Here is a 21435-nt window from a genome sequence, read left to right as displayed (position 1 = left end):
TCAGCTGTGGGGGTGGTCCCAGGCCGGGCTAAACCATCATCACCCCCCTCTCCACCTGCAGCAGAAAGCAGCCTGTGTCAGCTAAGGAGGTGAAGTGGGCTTTATTCAGTGCTTTTGGCTTCACAAATAATCAAAGAACTGACTTTACTAAAAATCAATTATAGCTGTAATTTAAATCTCTATATCTACAAAATATTTAAACGTTCCCCAGTGCTTCAGGCATTTGGTTGGTAGTAGGCATTTTGTAACTAATCCATAAACAACCTAATACTAATTATTCGAAACAGGAAAAAGTGAAACGCGCAGCACAAGGACTACAACGGGGTTACCAAATATTATATACATGTTCTTTCAGCAAAGGGGGCGGGTGAGGTTGTTATTGAGTATCAAAGCTGTTATGCTGAAGCCAAATGCATGCGTCAACAAAAAGCGTTTTGTCTTCATCAGGGAGACGTCATGTGTGAGGTGTGTACTGTGACAAGTAACGTGAAATAAAGGTTTTAATGAGCACAGTTCCTCTTTTATACACAACCACACGCTGTTCAATTGAGCAGCTGCTAATTACAAAATAATTCAGGGAACACATTGAGAGAAAAGGCCCTGCATGTGTTAACAGAAGGCCCAGAATGTTAAGTACTCCTAACCCAGATTAGCACTTCAGTGGAACAAGTAGAAAACAAGGAATGAGCAGCAAGAGTGTGTGCAAAGTGGAATAAGGCAAGCACTTAGAAATCAGTTCAAAATCTTGTATGAAAAAAGCCTGCAAAAACACTGTAATCTAGAGATGATTAATTTGAGCATTTCTTAGCGGTGACTGTTACACAGTTTCTCCTTCTCTGTCTATTTATATCACAGCTCAGTATTCACTACATTCCATATGGTTAAAGGATCACCACAAAGCAATTTTATTTCATTGGGTGCTAATTCAGCATCCCAATGCATTCATTGGTCTACTTATTCTTTACAAATAAGAACACTTGAAACAAATAAGATTGCTTTCTGCCCCCTTCTCCTCTGTGGTATGTGTGACAATTATACATTAGAAACAAAAAATATTATGTTTTTTTTTATTTCAGAAACTATATGTCACAACTGAATGCCACAAGAGATACGAGCACATTCTCTTCACGTCACAGAGGACTTTAAAAAGCAAGAGAAACTGTCACATGAGCCATAATTCACAGTTTGTGTTTTCGCTGCTAGCCCTGAGGATATACAGGGGCAGTACCAACAAGGGCCATTTCACACAAAGTACAAGAACGGAAAATCGAAAAATGCTTCGTTTCTACTTTTCTGAAGTGACCCCCAACACCTGGGTAAAGTATGAAAACGGGATATGCTCTCAGTATCGATTAGGGGAGCTCTCTTTCTCTCCGTTTTGCTTTGCCGAGATCCCACTGAGAGCTCGGAGCTGGGATATCGCGTAGGCTGAAACGCCATGTTACAGCTATGTCATGGCAACAGGGAAAAAGACGTCAGATCAGAAGCTCTGGCCAGCCTCCACTTTTCTCCCTGTTGTGGTGCACATTTACACATTCGCCACAGCCAGAGGAACTGGGCAGAACTGGGCCAGGTGGAAGTGCTGGTGAAGAAGCAGAAGGCCTCAAAAGCAGCTGAACCTGTTATTCGGGTTAAAACCGAAAAGAGAAACCTGTCCCAATTTCCTCCCTGGCAAACCCGTGGAGACCGGTATGTGTAAAAATATGTATTCATGATGGTCAACTCAAATGATGCTCATAAACACTCAACTAACCCCTTCTCCCTCCCCGCATGGCGAAGTGACGCAGTGCGTTATTGACACTGAACAAAACTTGCGCTAAAACAGCTGAGTGTGCCAACAGCCGACAACAGCGTCCAGTTGGGTGAATTATTGTTCCTAATTAGTCCACTGACAGACATCAACCCCTCTGCTTTGCCTCTGCGGCACACGCGAACAGAAATGACTCATTTTCCAATAAAAAGCTCTTACGCCAGAAAACTCAGCCAGTCCTACTTTTCCAGTAGATTTCCAGTTCCGGGTTTTGTGACTTCAATTTAAGTCTCAGAGTTTCTAGCTTCAGCGACTTGTTAAGGACTTCGATTAAGCCCAACAAAACAAAACCACACACACAAGCCTGCATAGAGGGCGGCGACGTCGGCTCTGCGGCCCGGACGGCGGCCCTCTGCGTTCTTCCGGCGGGTTAGCGGCTGTGACAGCGCCGGGCAGCTCACCGTCATGGCCGGAGTTGAGGAGGTGTTCGCCCAGGTCGCAGCCGAACACCCGCTCCCTCAGGATCCCGCGCTGCTTCAGCTTCTGCTTGGTGGGGCGGGACTTCATGAAGCTGCGCAGGAACGTGATGAGCTTGCCGTGCTTCTTGGACACTGTTCGGGGGGGGGGAGAGGGCAACACAAGCAACAACACAGGGGCAGGTCAGAGCAGAACCAGGGGACAGAGGGGCCTCAGAGAACCGAGAAAAAAGCAAGCCGACAAGACTTCCAAAATGTGGAATCGTAAAACACGTTGCTGCAACCTGAAAGATGGCTCATCCTTGCCATCCAGATCAAAACCACATCAGGCTACTTACCTTACACCTAGCAGTGATCGATTTCCAAATGCCCAACAAACTACTGTGTCATTTACGGAATGCTAACATCCGTAGTATGATGAAATATCAGGAGGATTCATCCACTTCAAGTTTGGAAATGAGCAATGAAATAAATTCTCCTGCAGGGTTCCAGTAGCACCGAGAAAAAAAACACAACTCTCCTACAGAGCTGCAGATTTCACTTCACTTCGCCCTTTTGGTTCCAACCTGAGACTCGCCAAACTGTGCCTCAAACATTTGACATATGACCTCAAACTTCAAACGGAGATCAAGAATAATTACGTTATAGCACAGGCTGGGTAAAAAAAAAAGCAAACAACCTGAAGCAAAAAGAAAGATCTCGCACTTGCATGAGATGTAATGTAAATACGAGGAAGAATCCACTTTGTGTCAAGTTCATGAGGGTTAGCCGCAAACCTGCCAGAATGCGTGTGAGCTCAGGAGAAAGAAAGTGGTTTGCTGATCAACTTTCTTCCCTCTGGCTATAAGAGTAATTTTTCAAAATCCTCCACTTTATATTGAAATGCTTATAGAAAATCCATATTTGCATAAATAGAATGGGGAAAGTCTCTTCATTGGAGCAACAGCAGTTTTTCCACCCAGCCACACCAGTCATTACTGAGCAGAAACTGAATATTCCCTGAAGATAGATGAAAACACGTATTCCCTCATTCCCCTCATGAAACAATATACAACTTTATCACTCTGCATTAAATGAAACTCACAAAATTCAATATTTTCACCAGTTCCTTTACCTCAGAATTACCATCAGAGAAATGTGCATGTCTGTAGGTTTCTATTACTCTGTGATGAATGGTGTTCTCATTCTTGGTGATCTAAGTCTTGAGGATAAGCTTGCTTGCTAATATTTAATGGGTTATGCTTCATTTTTAAAATTTTAATTAGGGTGATGCTCATGTTGTGCCAACTGTACTATACATAAAAAAGTTAACGATCATACTCAAACTTAAGAGTAAAGCCAAATGTTACTTAACACTCTTACAAAACACACTTGAATAAAAATTAAATTAAGCTGGCAGCGCTAACATAATGTGAAAAAATATTTTCAAATTTGTCATATTACAGTTTCTTATAATTCATGAAGAACAGTCACCCACGGTTCTTTATAAGAAAACACAAAAAAACCACCAGATTTTGGGGTCTTTAGTTATCCATATTACAGTACTCCACACACTGCCCAGCACACATCTGTCTTTCAATATACTAACTAAACACAGTAAGAAAATCTGCGTGTTATAGCATACCCTGAGACATCTATATAGTTGGTTTGCAGCAACCCAACAATTTCAATAACCAAAATGCTGACGCATTAAAAACTCTAAAACAAAAGCAGCATATAACATTTTTCAGGCTTGTCCCTGAGCTCACAGCACTTGCAGTCTGGGGCTGGTACTGATGCAGATATGCTACTTGAACGGCTGAACGCACGACAGATACAGATTTCAGACTTTCTTTGGAGGACTTTCTGAACTTTCAGGTCAGTAGAAACAGGTCCCCAGCAGTAAGGAGCAGTGTGCAGAGACCAGCAGCAGATCCAGCAAAGTCTCAGCCACACCAAGTCTCAGATTGCAGGAACACCAGGATTAACTGTTCAAACCATCTTCCGGAATGATTTTAAAACAATCAACCTGTAATCATTTCCATACATTTAACTGAGCAATATTACACTGTTAGTTAAATGCTTTATTGTACAAAAAGCCCAATACACATTCAAATAGGGTCATGCAATCTAGCTCTTTTTGAATACCATACACCCCATACAGAAGCTGCACCCAGCCTCTCCTTGTTCCATTGAAAAATTCACAAACCGAACTTACTTCAAACGGCTACAGAGGATGCTGATTGCGTATTCTGCAGGCGCTGGATGCTTTCTCAAAACCTGTTAGTATGACTATATTATTTCATTTGATTAAAAAAACTGTTGAAAAGAAGAAGAGTTTTATTCCAGTTTTTTTTTTTATGGCACAGATGCTTGTTGTAGCAGAGGGCTGACAGCAGCACCAGCAATGCAAATGAAAACCAGCAGCCCCTCCCTGGAATTTGCATGTGGAGTACTTGGATTCAGGGAAAGGGAAGCAGTTCAAAAGATGGCAGCAAAGTGTAGCCTGTGAGTCTGAAGTAACAAATCCATTATAGTCACTTTTCCCAACACTCCGAACCTTCTAGCAGTACATGCAGGTCTGCAATAGAATTGTTGGAAAAAACCCAAAGCAAATGACTCATCCTGCACCTAATTGTTTTGCATGTGCATGCTTCTTGGTTTGGTCAAATTAAATGGGAACGACAGTAAAATATCACATGACAAATCAAAAACTCCCACTGTAGAAAATAGGCATTGGGAAGCTTGACTCATATGTTGCTATAAGAATGCGAACGCTGGAGCTTTTCTAATCGTACAGATCACTTCTGTCACAGGAGGCCCAGAGGGGGAAATTAAATATCTAGTCTCCATACTGCATCAATGGATCCTCTTGTGTGTGTGTGTGTGTGTGTGTGTGTGTGTGTGTGTGTGTGTGTGTGTGTGTGTGTGTGTGCTTCACATTTAACAAAATGTTCTGAAACGCTTTCATGGTTCTACAGACACAGAAGGTTTCCCTTCTTATCTGAAGGAACAGAGTTCCATAACTTTTGATAACCCTTAAGTGAAGAGCTTGATTTCATCTAAAGCCAGGTAACATGCAGTATATTGAATTATAGTGATTCACCTATCTGAGAACAGATAGGTCTACTTTCTGTGCACCATTTTCTTCAGCTTATTGTATGATTTAGAGTCATTCACATTAAGCCAAACTGCATATCACAATCACCTATGCCTACATTTTGTAACAGCACTTAAGAGACAGGAAATACTAAAAGTAAGGGAGGGTTCAAAGCGAAGTGGCCGCTCTTAGCTCTGACAGGTTATTGGGCACAATTACCTACAGGTACGGGCTCCAGTCAAGAATGAACAGCCGTTAAGACCTCTCTACACAGAACCTTGGACTGTGTTGCAAGTACATATGGCAGGCACTGATTAAATGCAAAGAAAATCCCCCGAACTATACCTACTGCAATGGTTAAGCGCTATTTTTCTAGTCTTTTTTAAGACCATTGTGACACTGGAAATCCGATATGTTTCCTTTTTTGTGTCACAGATCAGATAACCTCTGATGCCTGTGCTACATTTTCTCTTGTAAAAAAAAGGGGGAAGTTTCTACCAGAGCCACTTTGGCTCCTGGTCCACAGAATATCCTGGTCTCCGTAGCTTTGAGCAGACCAGAGTGCATGTGATTTAACCCCTCTCCCATCCCCCAGATGGGACATTGGTCCATCACAAGGATTACTCCCAAACAAGACTGTTGCCCCTGATACAGCTGAGAGGACCAGATCAACTGAGGTAAAGTAGCTCAGTCAAGCTACAACAGCAGGGACATTAACCCACAACCTGTCATTCATGAATCCTGAGGCTTACCCACTACACCACCCCCAGTTCTTTACTTAGAGGTCTCAATATAAATAAGAGCCATCCATTGAGCCCAGTGCAGCAGGAGCACTATTTAATTCACTTTTACTTGACTGTGTTTTTCTTATTTCAAAAACTGCAGTAATGATCAGGGAAGCCTGTGTTCCAGTAAAAAAAAAAAAGAAAGAGGGAAGTGTGACATTTTGTAAAGAAAGAAAAACTTCTACATTATCCAAGTCATTACAGCTGTTGCTGGAGAACAGAGTTTTGAGACAAGGCCAATGCAGATTAATAACCTGGAGCTCTTAAACAGAGCTATCAAAACTGTTGTGATTTCCATGTCTGAAGCAACAGACTGTGTGAAAGATGACGTAATGGCAACACCACCAAGTATAATTTCAACCATCACACTTCATTATGAAACAACTGCAGATCATCTGATACTTTTAACCTTTTCTTCTCTATTGCTTAAAGCTGGTAAGACTATGTGAGCACAGTCTTAAAGGTTCTTAGTACTTCTTTGCAAACAACAGAACATTAGGTGAAATCACGACACCTCCCCTAACCTTAAAATTACTAATTGGGTACTTTTGAAAAACAGAATTTGCCTTCAAATTGATGAGTTAGACAATAACTCTGATTTTGTCTTGCTTTAGATTAAAATACACAATCCTTCCTTTCATGTGAAAACAAACTAGATTTAAAGGATTCATACTGTTACATTATAATTCTGTCTGCTCAACACGAGAAAAAAAAGACATGCATAATCATGTCAAAAACTCAAGTGCAGCATCTGTTTGCCACATATCAGAACATAAATCTATACTTAACTGACAAAACATGCTTTGTTCTGGTACTGGAACCACAATCCATGTGTCCCGAGAGCCAGTCACTTTGAACAGTCTTAAGAAACTTAAGTCTAATCTTCCTGAATCTCAGCCACATTTTCTTCCAGTCACAGGAACAGTTACTTGAAATTTGGAAATGTCTGTTGCAGTCAAATAAAAGAAGAGCACTCTGCAGAACGAATTAAGTTTTCATTGACTAGGCCAGAATTCCCGAGGAAGCTGGAGTTGACGTTCTGCTACACTATGGTTAGAAATGCACATAAGGATAGGTCGAGGTTCAAAGTGATCATAAGTAAACCCAACTTTTAAGGCATCTCATCCACTTTGTTTAGAAACAACAATTCCACAATCATAGCTAAACATGGTGAATTTTAAAGCCATAACATGTCTGACTTCAAGTAAAGATATAATTTATCCCCTTGTCATTCACACAAGAGCAATTCTGTTACTTTTTGCGTAACTCTTTATTTCCAGTAGTACGTAAAAAATACCCACAATGTTAAACAATAGTCTTCATTTACTGAATCTCCAAGCCCCCCAAAATAGGGCAGTAGCTTTGAAAGCCAAAAAAACTGAAGAATAAGGATATGTGTTAAGCTCGAGGATTAGACCACATCTGGATGAAGAACAATTTGATTCCAGGCAATAAAAAACTTAAACAGGTACTGTTATCAGGTACTGTCTGATTACATGTGCAAAATAATTTTTTTTTCCCCAATGGGTACAGGGAGCAGAGAGAACTGCCTTGGGCTACTGCTGGGCAATCTCCTCCTACCCAAACGTCCCAGAATAACTGCTTTTTGTTCCCCTGAAATGACTACCATTTTCCAACAAGATCAATCCAACCACCCTGCTGACTACATCTAAATTCTGCAAGCTACTTTATCTGGAACCAGTTAGCAAAAAGCCGTCTCCAAAAGCCAGAATCTATGAAACTTTGAAAAAAAAAACACTATCGACAGACTACCCCAAAAATACAACTGTACAAAGAGCCGTGCAGCTGTCTGCAAAACCCATTCTGGTTCGGCTCCCTTTCTGGGGTGAAACTGCAAAACCGCAGGTTTAACAAGCTCTAGAGGACTGATGTCAACAAACAGCTGCCAGTTATACGGCAGAGAATATTGCTAACTTTGTGAAAAACCAAGATGACTCCCAAGCCATAAAAACACTGCTCTCGCAAGCAACAGAGGGTTTGGGCTGTAAAATCTGTAGAGCCATCAGCTGAAGAAAATAAACCTCTAGAAATCAGGGAGTTGAGAACCTGCGAGATGACAGAAATGGGACTGGTGATGTATAAGAATAAAAAGAGACACAGAGCTGTGGCACAGTCAGGTTTGCTTTCCCTCCTTGGATCAAAATCACGCCTCACTGGGGAATTCTATTGCTTTTTCAGTTACAGAATCATATATATTTATTTTTTTGCTAATTTAATTCTAACATAAATGATTTCCTCTAATGACTCAAGGATCAAATGAAAGTACTGTATATAAGCTACAAAAGTATTCATTCATGAAGAATATAAATATACTATCTAATTGCAGAATGTGGACAGCTATCCACCTCTCTTCACAAAAATAATGTATAAACCATTTGAAGGAAATCACTTAATGTATGTGGTATGAATTGTTAGCAGAAGTAGAAACTTTATTTTGGTAAACTTCAGTTTGCTATGCTAAGGTTTATGATACCCTGTTGAGACAGAACAGCAATCGGTATGGCTACTAAACTGTAAAAAATCTGTTTTGATGTTCCATGTATAAACTTCCATGTGTTTGCCACCTTTAGGACTCACATGACTATGCCGACTTCTTGTGATTTCAATGGCTCTGATAGCATAAGTAGAGGCCCTTTAATGTCTGCAAAATGTGTGAAACTGTTTAACTCAAAAACTGAGGAGACACTTCAAGAAATCTGCAGCGCTGTCTCAAATGAACCTGATAAAAAAAAAACTAATAGTAATATCCACCTGCGGCAACTCGTGTCGAAGGACCCAAAATAACTGAAAGTGAAAAGAGACATCAGCAGACAGCGCTTAAATGTGAACAACACATCCTATTGCCATTACAAAATCACGGACACCTTCTGCACTGTACTATAACCGTTCTTAAAAATATATATTGGTAGCACAAAAAAGATTCCCCAACGAAATTGTAAAGCTTATTTAAAACAAAAGTAAAATATGAGTGACTGTAAAGATAAATTCTGGTGTAACTGGGAGCAAATAAATCCCCTTTTCCAAAAATGGTGACATTGAGCATTATCTCCAGAAACTGAAAGTAAGAACAATATTTACAATATTACGCCAAACAATAAAATCACAAAGGCTTAGATTCTAGTTAATAATTCTCTTAATTATGAGGCTAACTAGAAACTTACAAGCGTAATTCCTGTTTATAGCTTTGCAGCCAATCCATGTTCTGTTCAAGTATTTTTGAAAAAATACTTATCCTCCTCCAAACTGCTAAACATTTGTGAATCCGAAGTGCAGGCCTTTGTGCTTCTTCATATATTTCCACTCATTTTGTACACAAATAATCAACAATATAATATGATATAATATAATGAAAGTAGAGGGAATGCCTATTTGGAGACCATGGGAACCAACAGCAAGTAATGTTTTCATAATGGATGGCAGGACATGCTATAATCCAAGAGTGAGAGGTACTGTATCTGCCGCAGAACAGATTAGCAGCAGTTTTCAGGTATCTACAAATATTAAACTGTTGCTGAAAGGAAAAAAAAAACGCATGAAGTTGTCGTATTCTCACTTATACACTTTGGCCTAACCGTTAACTGTTTAACCAACCTCTATAACTGACCGAAAGGACGCCGCACTGAGTTCCCAATGTGAATTTCCACTTCATATTGGTTCCATGGATGAGGTAAGAGCTAAAACTCTGTGGGAGGTAAATTCCTCCTCTCAAGGTCAAGGGATTGCGAAGCAGTTTCTGTCCTGAAAACAATGTCTCACCTTCTGGGTCACAAGTAAGCCTTTTCTGTTGTCTCAGCAGAATGAAGTGCAAAAATGTGCTGAAATGAAATGGAAAAACCAGCCCACAACTTGTCCACTAAAATAACTGTGGCATAATGTCAACGAACTGACATGAACACCGTGACTCTTCAGTGCTTCCCTGCCTGTTCATTTACTAATCTTAATTCAAACATTGCTTATTTATCTTAAATTGTCTCAATCTATGGACAACTGAACAGTGCTTAAGGTGAGGTCAAAGCATATTGCTTAAATGAAAACCTTTACTAAATAAAGTGCAAAACATTCTTCAAACTTAACTCATGTGGCGTCCTGCTTCCTTTTTTACCAGTAGTAAATATGACTGGTATTATAACATAGTCATCCATTAATTGCAAACAATATGTAGCATTGAAACCTCTATTTGGTTAGCGCAGATCAAGAAATTTATGCATTGAACATGTTCCTTACACATCCTGCAAAACAAGGAACCATAAGACGTAGCAATTACATTCATTTGTTAATCTGATTTTAAATAGAATCAAAATATAAACATTTTCATTTTTAAAGAAAACTGAAAATTGAAAAATTGAGGTGGGAGGGAACTAGATTCCTTGCTTTAGCAAAATAACATATTCCGTAAACTTGATCCTAAAAAACTAAAGGAAAAACTCCTCGCACTCATTAACTTGAGCTGCAAGAGATGTGAATTTAAGCGGCATGGGCAACGCAGATATTTAATCTCTCCGTTGCAAACTTTTAAATTTAAGACATACACGTTTAAGACTTACAATCTTACCCCTGTCCTCCGGCGCAGCTCTCCCGTCTACTCCAAGACACAATACATACAGTGCGTAAAGTGGAAACTACTGTAAGTGGGTGCGTATTGAAATCCAATCTCGGCGCTGCACAGACCGCACTTCCAGGCTTTCAACTACGCGTGAAAAACAGCCCGTATTCTTAGCCGACTTTTCCGAGCTGACTCCCAGCTTAAGAGGCAACAGACGATGTCACCTAATCCCAAATTTGCCTGCTCACAGCCAAAGCGCAGACATTAAAAACAGAAGAGTGCAGGTGTCAAGCAAACGTGAGTGATTCAAGATCCCAGCGGCTCCGTGTCGGGATTCCTTAATCTCCATCCATGTCTACCGAGAAATTATAAACCCAGCAATTTCCGCGCAGCTGCTTCGGTATCTATTCCCCCCCTCCTTTTTTCTCTCTCTTTTTGTCTCTCCCTCCGTCTGTATGTCCAGCCCCTCGGGTGTCCGTTTACAACGAAACTGGCTGCGCCATATCCCGGTGTTCAAGTCAAAGCACCGCCCAGCCTGGATGGCGCAGGTGGTGACAGAGAGCTCAGTACCCGGCCGGATACCTGCGGCTCCGTCAGAGCTGTCACTCGGAGCCGCGCCTTGTTTTACAGGCTGAAGCTGTACTGCTCTACCTGTACAGTAACTGCGAGATGCTGTGAAATTAATTAATTTCACGATGTAATTGTTTTTATTACTTCAAGAAATTAAATAGGATGTCTAGCAGTACAAATTATCCGCCCCCCCAAACCTATTATTTTCAATTTTGTGTTACTTAAGATATGCAAAATAGTTATTTTCAATGTAATACTACGACTACTATTAATGCAAATGCGACTATTTGTACACATATCACTTGGCGATGTTACTGATGAAAAGTTATTCAAAAAGTATTCTGACTCACGCCGCTATAGTTAAAGCCCTGTTTTCAGGAAAGTTTTTTGTACTATAATTTTATCATTATTACTTAATTATATATTTTTTGTTGACAGCTTCTCTGGTGACGTAATCATGTTCAAAATCTTAAAAACATTTGTTATTCATCTCCTCTTGTGTACAATGCAGAAGAGAAACCGAAAGCTTTCAGTATGAAAGGTGACCTTCCAATTAAGTATAATACAAATAACAATACAAGTTTTTATACTCATAAAATTAATGACATGAAACAGTATGAAAGAATAACAAGGCATTTAATGGTGAGATAATTTCGTGGCTGAGAACTGGAACTGGTCCACACTAAACTAAATGTCTGGAATTATAGTGCCCCAGAAACCTGTCATCTGCGCTAAACAACATTACACTGTGCAGCTGGAATTGTCTTGGGGCCAACAACAGACCATTCTCTGTTTACTATGAAAAGGCTTATTCTGAGACAAAGCCAAATTCGCCTCAATAGAAGCTCTGAAAGGGTAAAGTAAGAGTAGTGTTATTACAGACTTGTACTGACAATCAAGGTTTTGTTCCACAGTCATTACAGTATGGACCGAAACGCAAATGTCGATGGCTCGATTTTATGTCATATGATCAGGGTTCTTATGGTTTCTCTCATTCATCGCTTGCTTCGTGTCTCACTGTAAGTGTCCTGCGCAATTGTTTTTTTTTTTTAACTTTTCATCTTAAATAAGCTCCAGTAAAATCTACGTTCCTCATTAAAAAAAAATATATCTGGTGTCAGGGTGTGCATCAATAGTGAGTATTGTACAAAGAGCAAATAGTCCTGAACCTGCACAAAAGTGATCAAATTCTGTAGATGAGCTATTTTTTCCAGCATTGTCTGACATTATACCTCACCTCAAGGTGAGGCATTGCCAGTAGTGAAACAGGCTCTATAAAAGCTTTTAAATATATTTGCATTTTGACTTTTGTAGCGCAGGCAGGCAGCAGAATATGTAGAGAAGCTCCCGACAGGCAAAAAAAATGCCTAAAAAAACTCAAAAGACATTAAAATCTGAAACAATTCCAAGGTTGACAAACAGGAACTTGCCGATCTTAATCACAATTTGTTAATCCTCAGCTTCTTCATTTTCTTATGGGACAACAGTGACTTCTCTGCCCTAGTTCTTTGTGTTATTTAACACAGCCATACACATTGTTATTTTCCTTCGTGTGTCTTCACATAGTTTTGCCCAATTCATCTTATACCAGACATTAGGGATCAGGTGTTCTTCTGACTTCTGCAGACAATCCCAGCATGAAGAATACAACATGTTCAATCCCCTGAGAGAATGAACAGCTGGATTAGGTGCTGATCCTGCTAGTAACATATGCCGCTCTCCAAGATTAAGCCATGCATGTTTAAGTACACAATGCTAATACAGTGAAACTGCAGATGGCTCATTAAGGGAACCCAAAGAAAAAGTTGTGTATATTTGGTTCCCTTTCACTTACAGAAGTATCTCAAAGCACTTTCTAAAGTACCCTCACAGACCGAAACAGTTCGCCCCCAACCCAATGAAATGGACAGACTCAGAGGCGGGCCGTGTGCGGCTGTGAAGACAGAATTTCCATCATCTTCCCATCCTGGAAGGTTTCCCAGAACCCAGTCCTGCTGACCAGGAATGTGCAGCTGAGTCCCTCAAGAATCATGGCAACCCCAACTGAGGGTGTCCCTTGTAGAAGAACAAGATTGCAACTCCTCTGCAAATCATATCCTGTTTAAGCAGTACAGGTACAGTACATGGGACCCTAGGGTACATGTTATTCACTGGGCAGTACTTATAATTTAGCTAAGTTCAATTAAGAGCACAGCTGGAATGAAAACCAGTACCAGGATTAAAAATCTCTTTTTAAGAAGATACTAAAATTAATTAGAATTTTACCTACAGTAGCACTGGAATATGGGTATATTTGGATCAAAGCAACAGCCCAGCAATAGGAGTCATCAATAAATCATATCCTAATAACAATCTACTTTGTTAGCAGGATCAGAATTCTAATTAAGAATAAATAACTCACTAATCTATTCTAAAATTACAATGGAAGTATTGAAACTGGCTCTAAATACATTTTCTCTCAATGCCTAGTTTACGGGGGACAATGTCTGTATCTGTATAAGGATCAATCCCACATTTTCAGATTAAATGTATCCAAATTAAATGGCACAAGAGGTGGTTCAGGCAGGTGCTAGTGCTACAGTAATTGGCTTTGGTGCAACAAGTGCCTAACAAGTGTCCTGTTTTTAATATAACACAATTCTAACACTTCCCTGCAATTACGGTTTATATAACGCACTCAGAATTACAGGGCACAAATGCATGTATATGCATAAACCCTGAATACAAATGACAACAAGAATTTTCCTGTGTTTTCTGTCTCAATATTTGAAGCAGTATGCTTTGATGCGTGCAGAATGTGGCTCTCGTAACAATAACAAAGTGTTTCTGGAATTATCCTTTGAAGGTGTTCTTGGTGGAAGAATCCCCAAGTTGTATATCAAAGAGATGTAATGTTTACTACATGATTCTTGTTTGAATAAAACAACCAGTATGAAGACGTGTCTATATGTAAACACACATGTAGAAGGACAAAACAAAAGATTTCATCAAGCCTTAACAAACAGGCAGGTCAAACTTGTGCAACCTGACCAGCTGGTACTTTGGCTAAAGCTCTCCCACCCATTCCCTGATGGACACTTTGTGCAAGACTGCTCTACGGGATGCTGCTGCTAAATAATGTCTAAATTCATGTTTCACAGGAAAGGTACAACATCTTGGTAGACATCATAGGATCTACAGAGAATTCCGACGATGTGAAGATTGTTCTTAGTTATTCTCTTCCTGCAGCTGCCTGACATCCCTTATGGGGCTGATGTACAAACACGGTTATAATCCCAGCTTTCCCCAGCTGTTTTTTCCCCCCCATTTTCCTGCTTATACGTCTTGCACTGGCATGCATGAAGCTGCAGCTGTCCGACATTCACACGGGAGGAAGACTGCTCAACCCAGGGACAGACAGACAGTCAAGGATGCAGATGTGGATGAAAGCAGTTTGCTCTATGTGGAGAATCACTGTGTTCAATAAGTGCAGAGTGCCTCTTTTCTCTCTGTTGTTCTAAGTGTTTTGTTAAGGAACATACTCTTCTGTCCTGTACCTCTGACAGTTTTTTAACTTTTTGACAAAACATTAAACAGATACCAAGCCTTTCTTCTTACTCTCACACAGAGTCATATAATCAACTCTTCTACGTTTAGGATACATGTGGGTAGTAGATGCTGGATGAATAAAAAACCTTAACAGTTCATTTTTTTGCCTTGATCAGCCTACAGTGCAGCAAACACTTAAGTCTGAAGAGATGTATGTGTTAATACCATGTAAGTGCTATGTATTACTGGCTTTAATTTGAAAGCATGTTGCAGAGAACTAAATGGAATTTTTGAAGGGCTCTTTGCATTAACTTTAAGAGCATAAACAAGAACATCCTGTCATTAAATCTCAGCACAGTATGATAACAGCATAATTTTAACTTTCAAATATTACGGGGTGAGTCATTCCACTCCCTTCTGGTATCCTTTTGATATTGCTGTAAATACAACTACAACTTAAAGGCACTTTGTTCAACCGCAGGCGAATAAAGTCTGAGAGACCTTCACTTGCTTCTTAAAAACACAAGAAGAAAAAGAAGAAAAACTAACTGAAGTATAAATTATACTTCTTAATTCATAGATTGATATTTCTAAGTTGGAGTATGTTGAACTGCACAGCGAGTGACAAGAACTTTTACCTAACTCAAGTGTCCTGAGCATAAGATACCCTTAAATCTGAACCATCACTTTGGCTTCAACAATCAGTTTAAAGGAGTTGAGTAAATATCAGTATCTCTCCCCGGATACAGATACAAGCCCTCAACGCCTTTCTTTGAGCAGGAAAGTGGCTTTATGTGGACACACCAGGGTTTCTTCAAAGGAATGTGACATTTAAATTCACTGAAGAGACTGCACATAATGTCATAATGTCCGAGCACAAAGACAACTTGGAAGAGGAATTCTGGTGTCACTAATTATTCGCCTTGAGGAAATGAATGGCGCAGACAAGTCTTTAAATTAAAACGCGGACACGAAGAAACACCATTGCATACTGGCTTGACTGAATCAGGTCTTGGAAACAGAGATCAACCTGTTAAATTAAACACCCTTACTGCTTTTGCATCTTCATTGGAGTTCACTGCACCACACGTAGGACAGAACACAATGCAAACTAACATTCCAAGCACAACAATTAAGTGATGTAATCCCACTGGACTTGTATAAAAAAATAAAATGCAAAAAAATCAAGAGCCAGTGCACCGCTGTGTGATGACTTAATGCATGCACAAGCAAGCAGAGCCACCTGACTATGCAGCTCTGCAGCTGCTTACTTATTAGATGTTGGTCTGAAGTCCAGCCAATAGTTTCTGTTTTGCAGGGTAAGCAAAGGTAACATATACAACATTGAACTATGAAAAAGAATGACCTTCTTCTAGCTAGTATTAGTAGATATAAATCATACTGAGTACAGGCCAGGATGATAAAGAAATTGATACCTTCACCAATATCACAACTGAGCTCCTTTTTTAAGCAGTTCCAGCTTTCATTTTCTCTCAGGCTTGTGAATTGTAAATTTTACATTCCACAGATCCCAGCAGAGATAGTCAGCCACGTATTTATCCAAAGCAATATACCTTACAATTGCTAACAGGCAAATATATGATATAACACACTTTAAAGCCTTGGACAAACCTACACATAGCGTTTTGTCATTTCACTCCACATCTTGTTTTTATACACAGCAAGATGTCAAAACCAAAGCATCAGCATCCTTTTCTGAGGAGGAGAACTGAATCAAGGCCTTACTCTTAGTCTGAAACAAACACATTCCCCACCTGTAATTCCCTCCTTCATAAAATACAGGTATGACTGTATTTTGCTGGCTGTGACATCATCCGAGGGGAAATAAGAAATTATTTTAGGTATTTAAGTTACAATGCAAAAGAGAAGATAGTGGTTTTAAATGAAATTCTAAGAAAAAAAAATCAATTAGAGCTTCATCTGTTGAATGTACATCAATTCTGAGAAAACCTGACATTGAGGGGAGTTCAGGTACATGTATCTAGAGAACTGAGAGAAATGTGGATGTTCCAGTGTGTCGGAGAACATGGAGAAGAGTTAAAAAAAACGGGTAAAGATTTGAAACAATGTAATGCGACACACTTGTGTGTCCTACGCCTAGCTTCTTTCCTTACTTAGAATCTCTCCTCATTACTATTCGGGAGGCCTAGAGAGCATGCGGAGAGGTTAGTGAAGGAGTTGTGCTATTGTTATAAAGTGTTAGACAGACAAGGCAGACGGCGGTACGGTAGGTGTTTAGTGTTGGGTTAGCTCTAGGTTAGATCACACAGATTCCAATGAACAGAGGTGTCTACCTGAGCTCAGTCTGTAGTGGTTTAGAGGGTCGGGCACCCATACATTATCTGCGTTTACACTCTCCATCTCCAAATCTGCATGCAAGTAACAGGGGCAGGGGGAGGAGGAAAAAAAGGGTTCAGTAAGACTCCATCATTGAACACGACAGGAACAGCAACAGCTACCTCACTGGCTACCAACCATCACACAGCAAGAACACACATCTAACAAGACCCAACACGTTACAAAAGTCCCCTAATACATTCTTGATAAAATGCACCGGTGTTTGCTTTGTTCTGTAAACAGTTAAGTAAAAGCATTATAGTGATCTAAATTAATTCAAACATACCCTTATACTATTTTTTTAATCCAGAATAACTTTTTTTATTGTGCTCATCTGCATGGGTTTATAGGCAAATAACCCTCTAAATCTCAGTGTGATATAATATCTGTATTTTAGATTCACTACGCAGAACATGTACATGTGAAAGATGCAAAACTTGTACTGTACATGTGAAAAGCGCATATATTCAGTCTTTAGGTTTTTATGTCTAAACACAAACAAATGCAATTTCTTCCTTAGATTCAATTCTTATTAAATTATTATTTTCATAATTCGAATTATGAAATTATTTATTACTTAAATGCAATTTATTCTTTACAAAAATGGAAAGCCCTGTAACACAACGGCATGGACAACAGCAGCCCTTTTATACCGACTGATTTTGGAACATTCAGCGACTCGCTCCCGGTCGAAACAGCAATGTGAAAAAAATAAAAACGATTATTAGGCAAAAGCGAGCCCCAATTAACAGAGCCACAGCATCGACACCCGACGTCGCTACGCCACCAGCACGTACAGGGAGGGAAGAAGCTCCAGGAGGCCGGCCGCAGACCAGAGCTGGGAGAGGCTGGGAAGAACACAGCAAAACAGAAACAACATCGACAAGAGTTAAACATGCAGTGGGGGGGCAAAGCAGATACGTGTGTAGCAGGTAATGGGCAGCAACGGCGCACTGAGTTGAGGTTTGTATCCTGACAGAGTGCGGAGCGGAGCACCAATGACACAGCAGTGGAAAGGGCTCAAGGAGCTCTTCCTAGCAGAGAGCTCTGATCCCGTGTTACAGATACTGTTGCCAGCTGTATCCTCTTAGCTGTGCTGAAATAAGTTTAAGCCCCCGGCGTCTATTCACTGTTTTAAACCAACTGTTCTTGACCCCTCGTATACATAATGGTTAGCAGCATCAACAAACGTCACTGAAATGACAGAATTCAGCTAAAACCACTCACTGGTGCAATCGTTTAAGTTGGTCTTTCTAACCATATAATCCTGTGCTATCGAATTCTCTGGTTCCTCCAGCATTCCCATTATTCTCCATGCTGAAATGATTTACCCCACACACCCAAAAGCCACACCAATGCTGAAAAATAAATCATAGCGATTCACTCGTTAGGGGCCAACGACAATAAATTGAACATTGAATGCATTTGAAAGGAAACTTGACAAACAGTGCCGTGGAAGATCTGAATACATTTGATTGTTTCACAGTCTCTGCAATCCAAAGATGACGTAAATAGTCTTGGAAACGGCTTATAATATAGTATCAATGTAAGAGGTCCAGCTCTAAGCATTATATTATTTTTCAATAAAGGCACATATTATCACTGCAATCACAAACTCTAACAATATCCTTTAAATTCTTTTATACATTTCTTGTGAAAATTGCCCTACAATAAATTCATTCTTTAGCACAGCTGCATATAATCATAAAATTCATAAAATCATATCATAAAACAATTGAGCTACATGACGTAGTCTAATGTGGTTAAAACCGATTTTGCTTCAATGGTTTCTAAAGCTTTCAGAAAAAAATGGCAACCAACACCACAATTCATCACAATTAAAATGGTGATTCCCTAAGTAACACAAGGATAATGCTCTACAACTGTTCCCATGTTGTTCAGTCCTTTGTCCACCTCACAACCATACAATCCTCATCTAATTTTCCCCCTAGCTGTCAACAAGTTGCCTAATAAAATTGGTTGATTAAAACGTTATCCATGTCTATAACTCTGTCCTGTCAACATTTCCTTCATTTCCCAAACACTGTAAAGATATGAAAAAACAAAGACTGCAAGTTTGGAGATCATCCAAGTTGCAGTCTTGTTGCAGCTCTGGATGATTTCCTTTACAAGCACATCTGTACTAGAAGAGATAAGAGCTTTAAATGAACATCTAATAGATGGATGTGATTCAAAGAACTATCCATTAATTGATCACACGTGCAAATATTCAATCACCACTTGTCGCCTGTAGCAGATGTGACAGGCTGTGCCACTGAAGGGCAGTTACTTCCATAGACATGCCACTAGAGGCCAGTAAATAGTGCCTCAAAAACTTGTAATGTACTTGTAATATACAGTAGTTCACTTGAGTGTAATCACTAATTGTATAATTGACTATATAATGTATAATTGTATAATTGTAATGCACATTCTCACATGGCTTTAATTAGTAGGTCACTTGCCTAAATAAAGGTTTGCATATGTTGTCCAATGAGACTGTGGACTAGTTTGGGTTGGTGTCTGGAGAACATCTTGTGAGATATCTTTTGTATATTGACAAAGAAATGTTTTGGTTGTCAAGCATAAAGCATCAAGGCCTGGAGCTTTGTGCTGAAGTGGAGTTTTCATGTGCAAAGCTCTCTGGACATGTTAGCCAAGAGGGGCATCTTTCACAAAGAAGCTCCATAATAATATTTCATACTGTATAATGGAGTGTCAATATGACACTGAGGGACTTTCTCTACACTCTGTCATATAGGCTATTTACAGTTAGAACTCCAAAGATAATGAAGATGATCTCTTTATTCCAATCACCTGCTACGTGGTAAGACAAGCTCTATGTTAATAATCTTATTTACAGTTGTTAAAATGGTAGCGCTTGTGTTAGAGGGATATCCATGTTCTAACTACTTTATCCCATAAAGGGTCACAGGGGAGCTGGAGTCTATCCCAGAAAGCAATAAGGTACAAGGCAGGATACATCCTGGACAGGATGCCAGTCTCTCGCAGGGTAGAGGGATACCACCTACAGTACAAAACAGAAGGGTCCATTTCTAATTTCTAGCAGGCATACTTTGGATTCTCTTTGGAATATCATTTGTCATTTGTATACTTTAAGACTTGGCTGAGAAAAATACAAAACAAAACCTTTCAGAAAACAATGTACACCTATGGGCGAGGGGGCAGCAGCAAAAAAACATTTGTTCCCAGCACGTTTGCACAGAAAGCTGTGTTATTTTAATACAACTTTAAATAATTAGTTCAATGTCCAGTGCATTAGTAAATAACAGATTCACTGCACATTTAGCCTATAGTACTACAGTTTCACTTTCTTTGCCTTTACATCCTAATGAGAACCTATACCAAATGTTACCATTCTATGACGTAAAACAGCCTGTCTTGAAGATATCCAAAGAGAAAAGGTCATTGGAGATTCTAAAGGTTTTGCTGTAAGAGATCATCTACATCAAGACACTTCAGGGCGCACAACTGGAACAGATAGTTCAACATGTAGTTATATTTCTTAAGTCTACGGGCCACGGGCTTTGATAAAAATGAATTTAGTGTTTTTAAAGCAAAACAGAGAAGCCAGGCTGAATTCTAAACACGATAACTGGAAACTGCCAACCAAGGCAAATGTAAAAGGCATTGCGGCTATCAGTGAAATATGATCAAGAGTAAAACTTACTCCTTTCAGAAAATATAAAAAGCTCTTAACAGGAATCAATCTTAAGCCCCACTGAGTGCTGTGGTTTGAATGAGGCACCAGCAAGTAATCTCATGCTACTGTAGCTCCAACGCTGAACACAGGTCATAGTATCAGAGATCAAACTCTACTGTCCATTTCCACGTCACTAGTTCTGCTCTTGGGCTATTTCCAACCCCGTGGGACACCATCACTGGTCACATGCAGGCCTCTGCGGAGGTCATCTGAGGTGTCTGCAGAACTGTATGATCTCCAATGCAAGAGGGAACGTTTCCAGTCATTCGTAATTTATTTGTCTGATGCTTATGCCAGCATTTATACTACCTAGAATTTTGCTGGCACCTCCATTTACAAATCCAGAGCTTCCAACTTTGCCACATCTCAGCAAGGCATCTGCAGAGTCCAGACATCACCAGTTCAAGTCTAGCCATAGGTCAGAACCCAGGCTGAATGGGATTCCCATTGTGAACCCATTTTTAAGCCCATGCACTGAAGCATTGAGCTCACTGGAGCAAAGTTCAGAGCAATGCTGTAGCGTTGCCTAATACCACTTTGGAAACTAAAGCATTCTGAAGCATGTGAAGGCTACCCTGAGGGGACACTGAACTTCTCACCT

The 21435-nt window shown here is 39.9% G+C and overlaps 1 protein-coding gene across 6 annotated transcripts in view; it reads right to left on the bottom strand.

The window, feature by feature from the left end:
• arhgap32b (Rho GTPase activating protein 32b) overlaps positions 1-21435 on the bottom strand; it is a 160081-nt gene that overhangs the window by 20945 nt on the left and 117701 nt on the right. For 2 of the 6 annotated variants that reach the window (XM_015337657.2, XM_015337658.2), the window contains exons 12-14: positions 17908-17958; positions 17068-17142; positions 2212-2361 (exon numbers count right to left, since the gene is read on the bottom strand). In XM_015337657.2, coding sequence (XP_015193143.2) covers positions 2212-2361; positions 17068-17142; positions 17908-17958 — 276 coding nt within the window. Of the gene's footprint in view, positions 1-2211; positions 2362-10655; positions 11317-17067; positions 17143-17907; positions 17959-21435 lie in introns of those variants that run through there. The other 4 variants (XM_015337659.2, XM_015337663.2, XM_015337662.2 and 1 more) reach the window with 4 other exon arrangements.

This window comes from Lepisosteus oculatus, chromosome 23 (assembly GCF_040954835.1).
Source record: "Lepisosteus oculatus isolate fLepOcu1 chromosome 23, fLepOcu1.hap2, whole genome shotgun sequence".
Taxonomy (NCBI): domain Eukaryota; kingdom Metazoa; phylum Chordata; class Actinopteri; order Semionotiformes; family Lepisosteidae; genus Lepisosteus; species Lepisosteus oculatus.
Note: the sequence above shows the minus strand (reverse complement) of the source record. Positions and strands in the feature narration are given on the sequence as shown.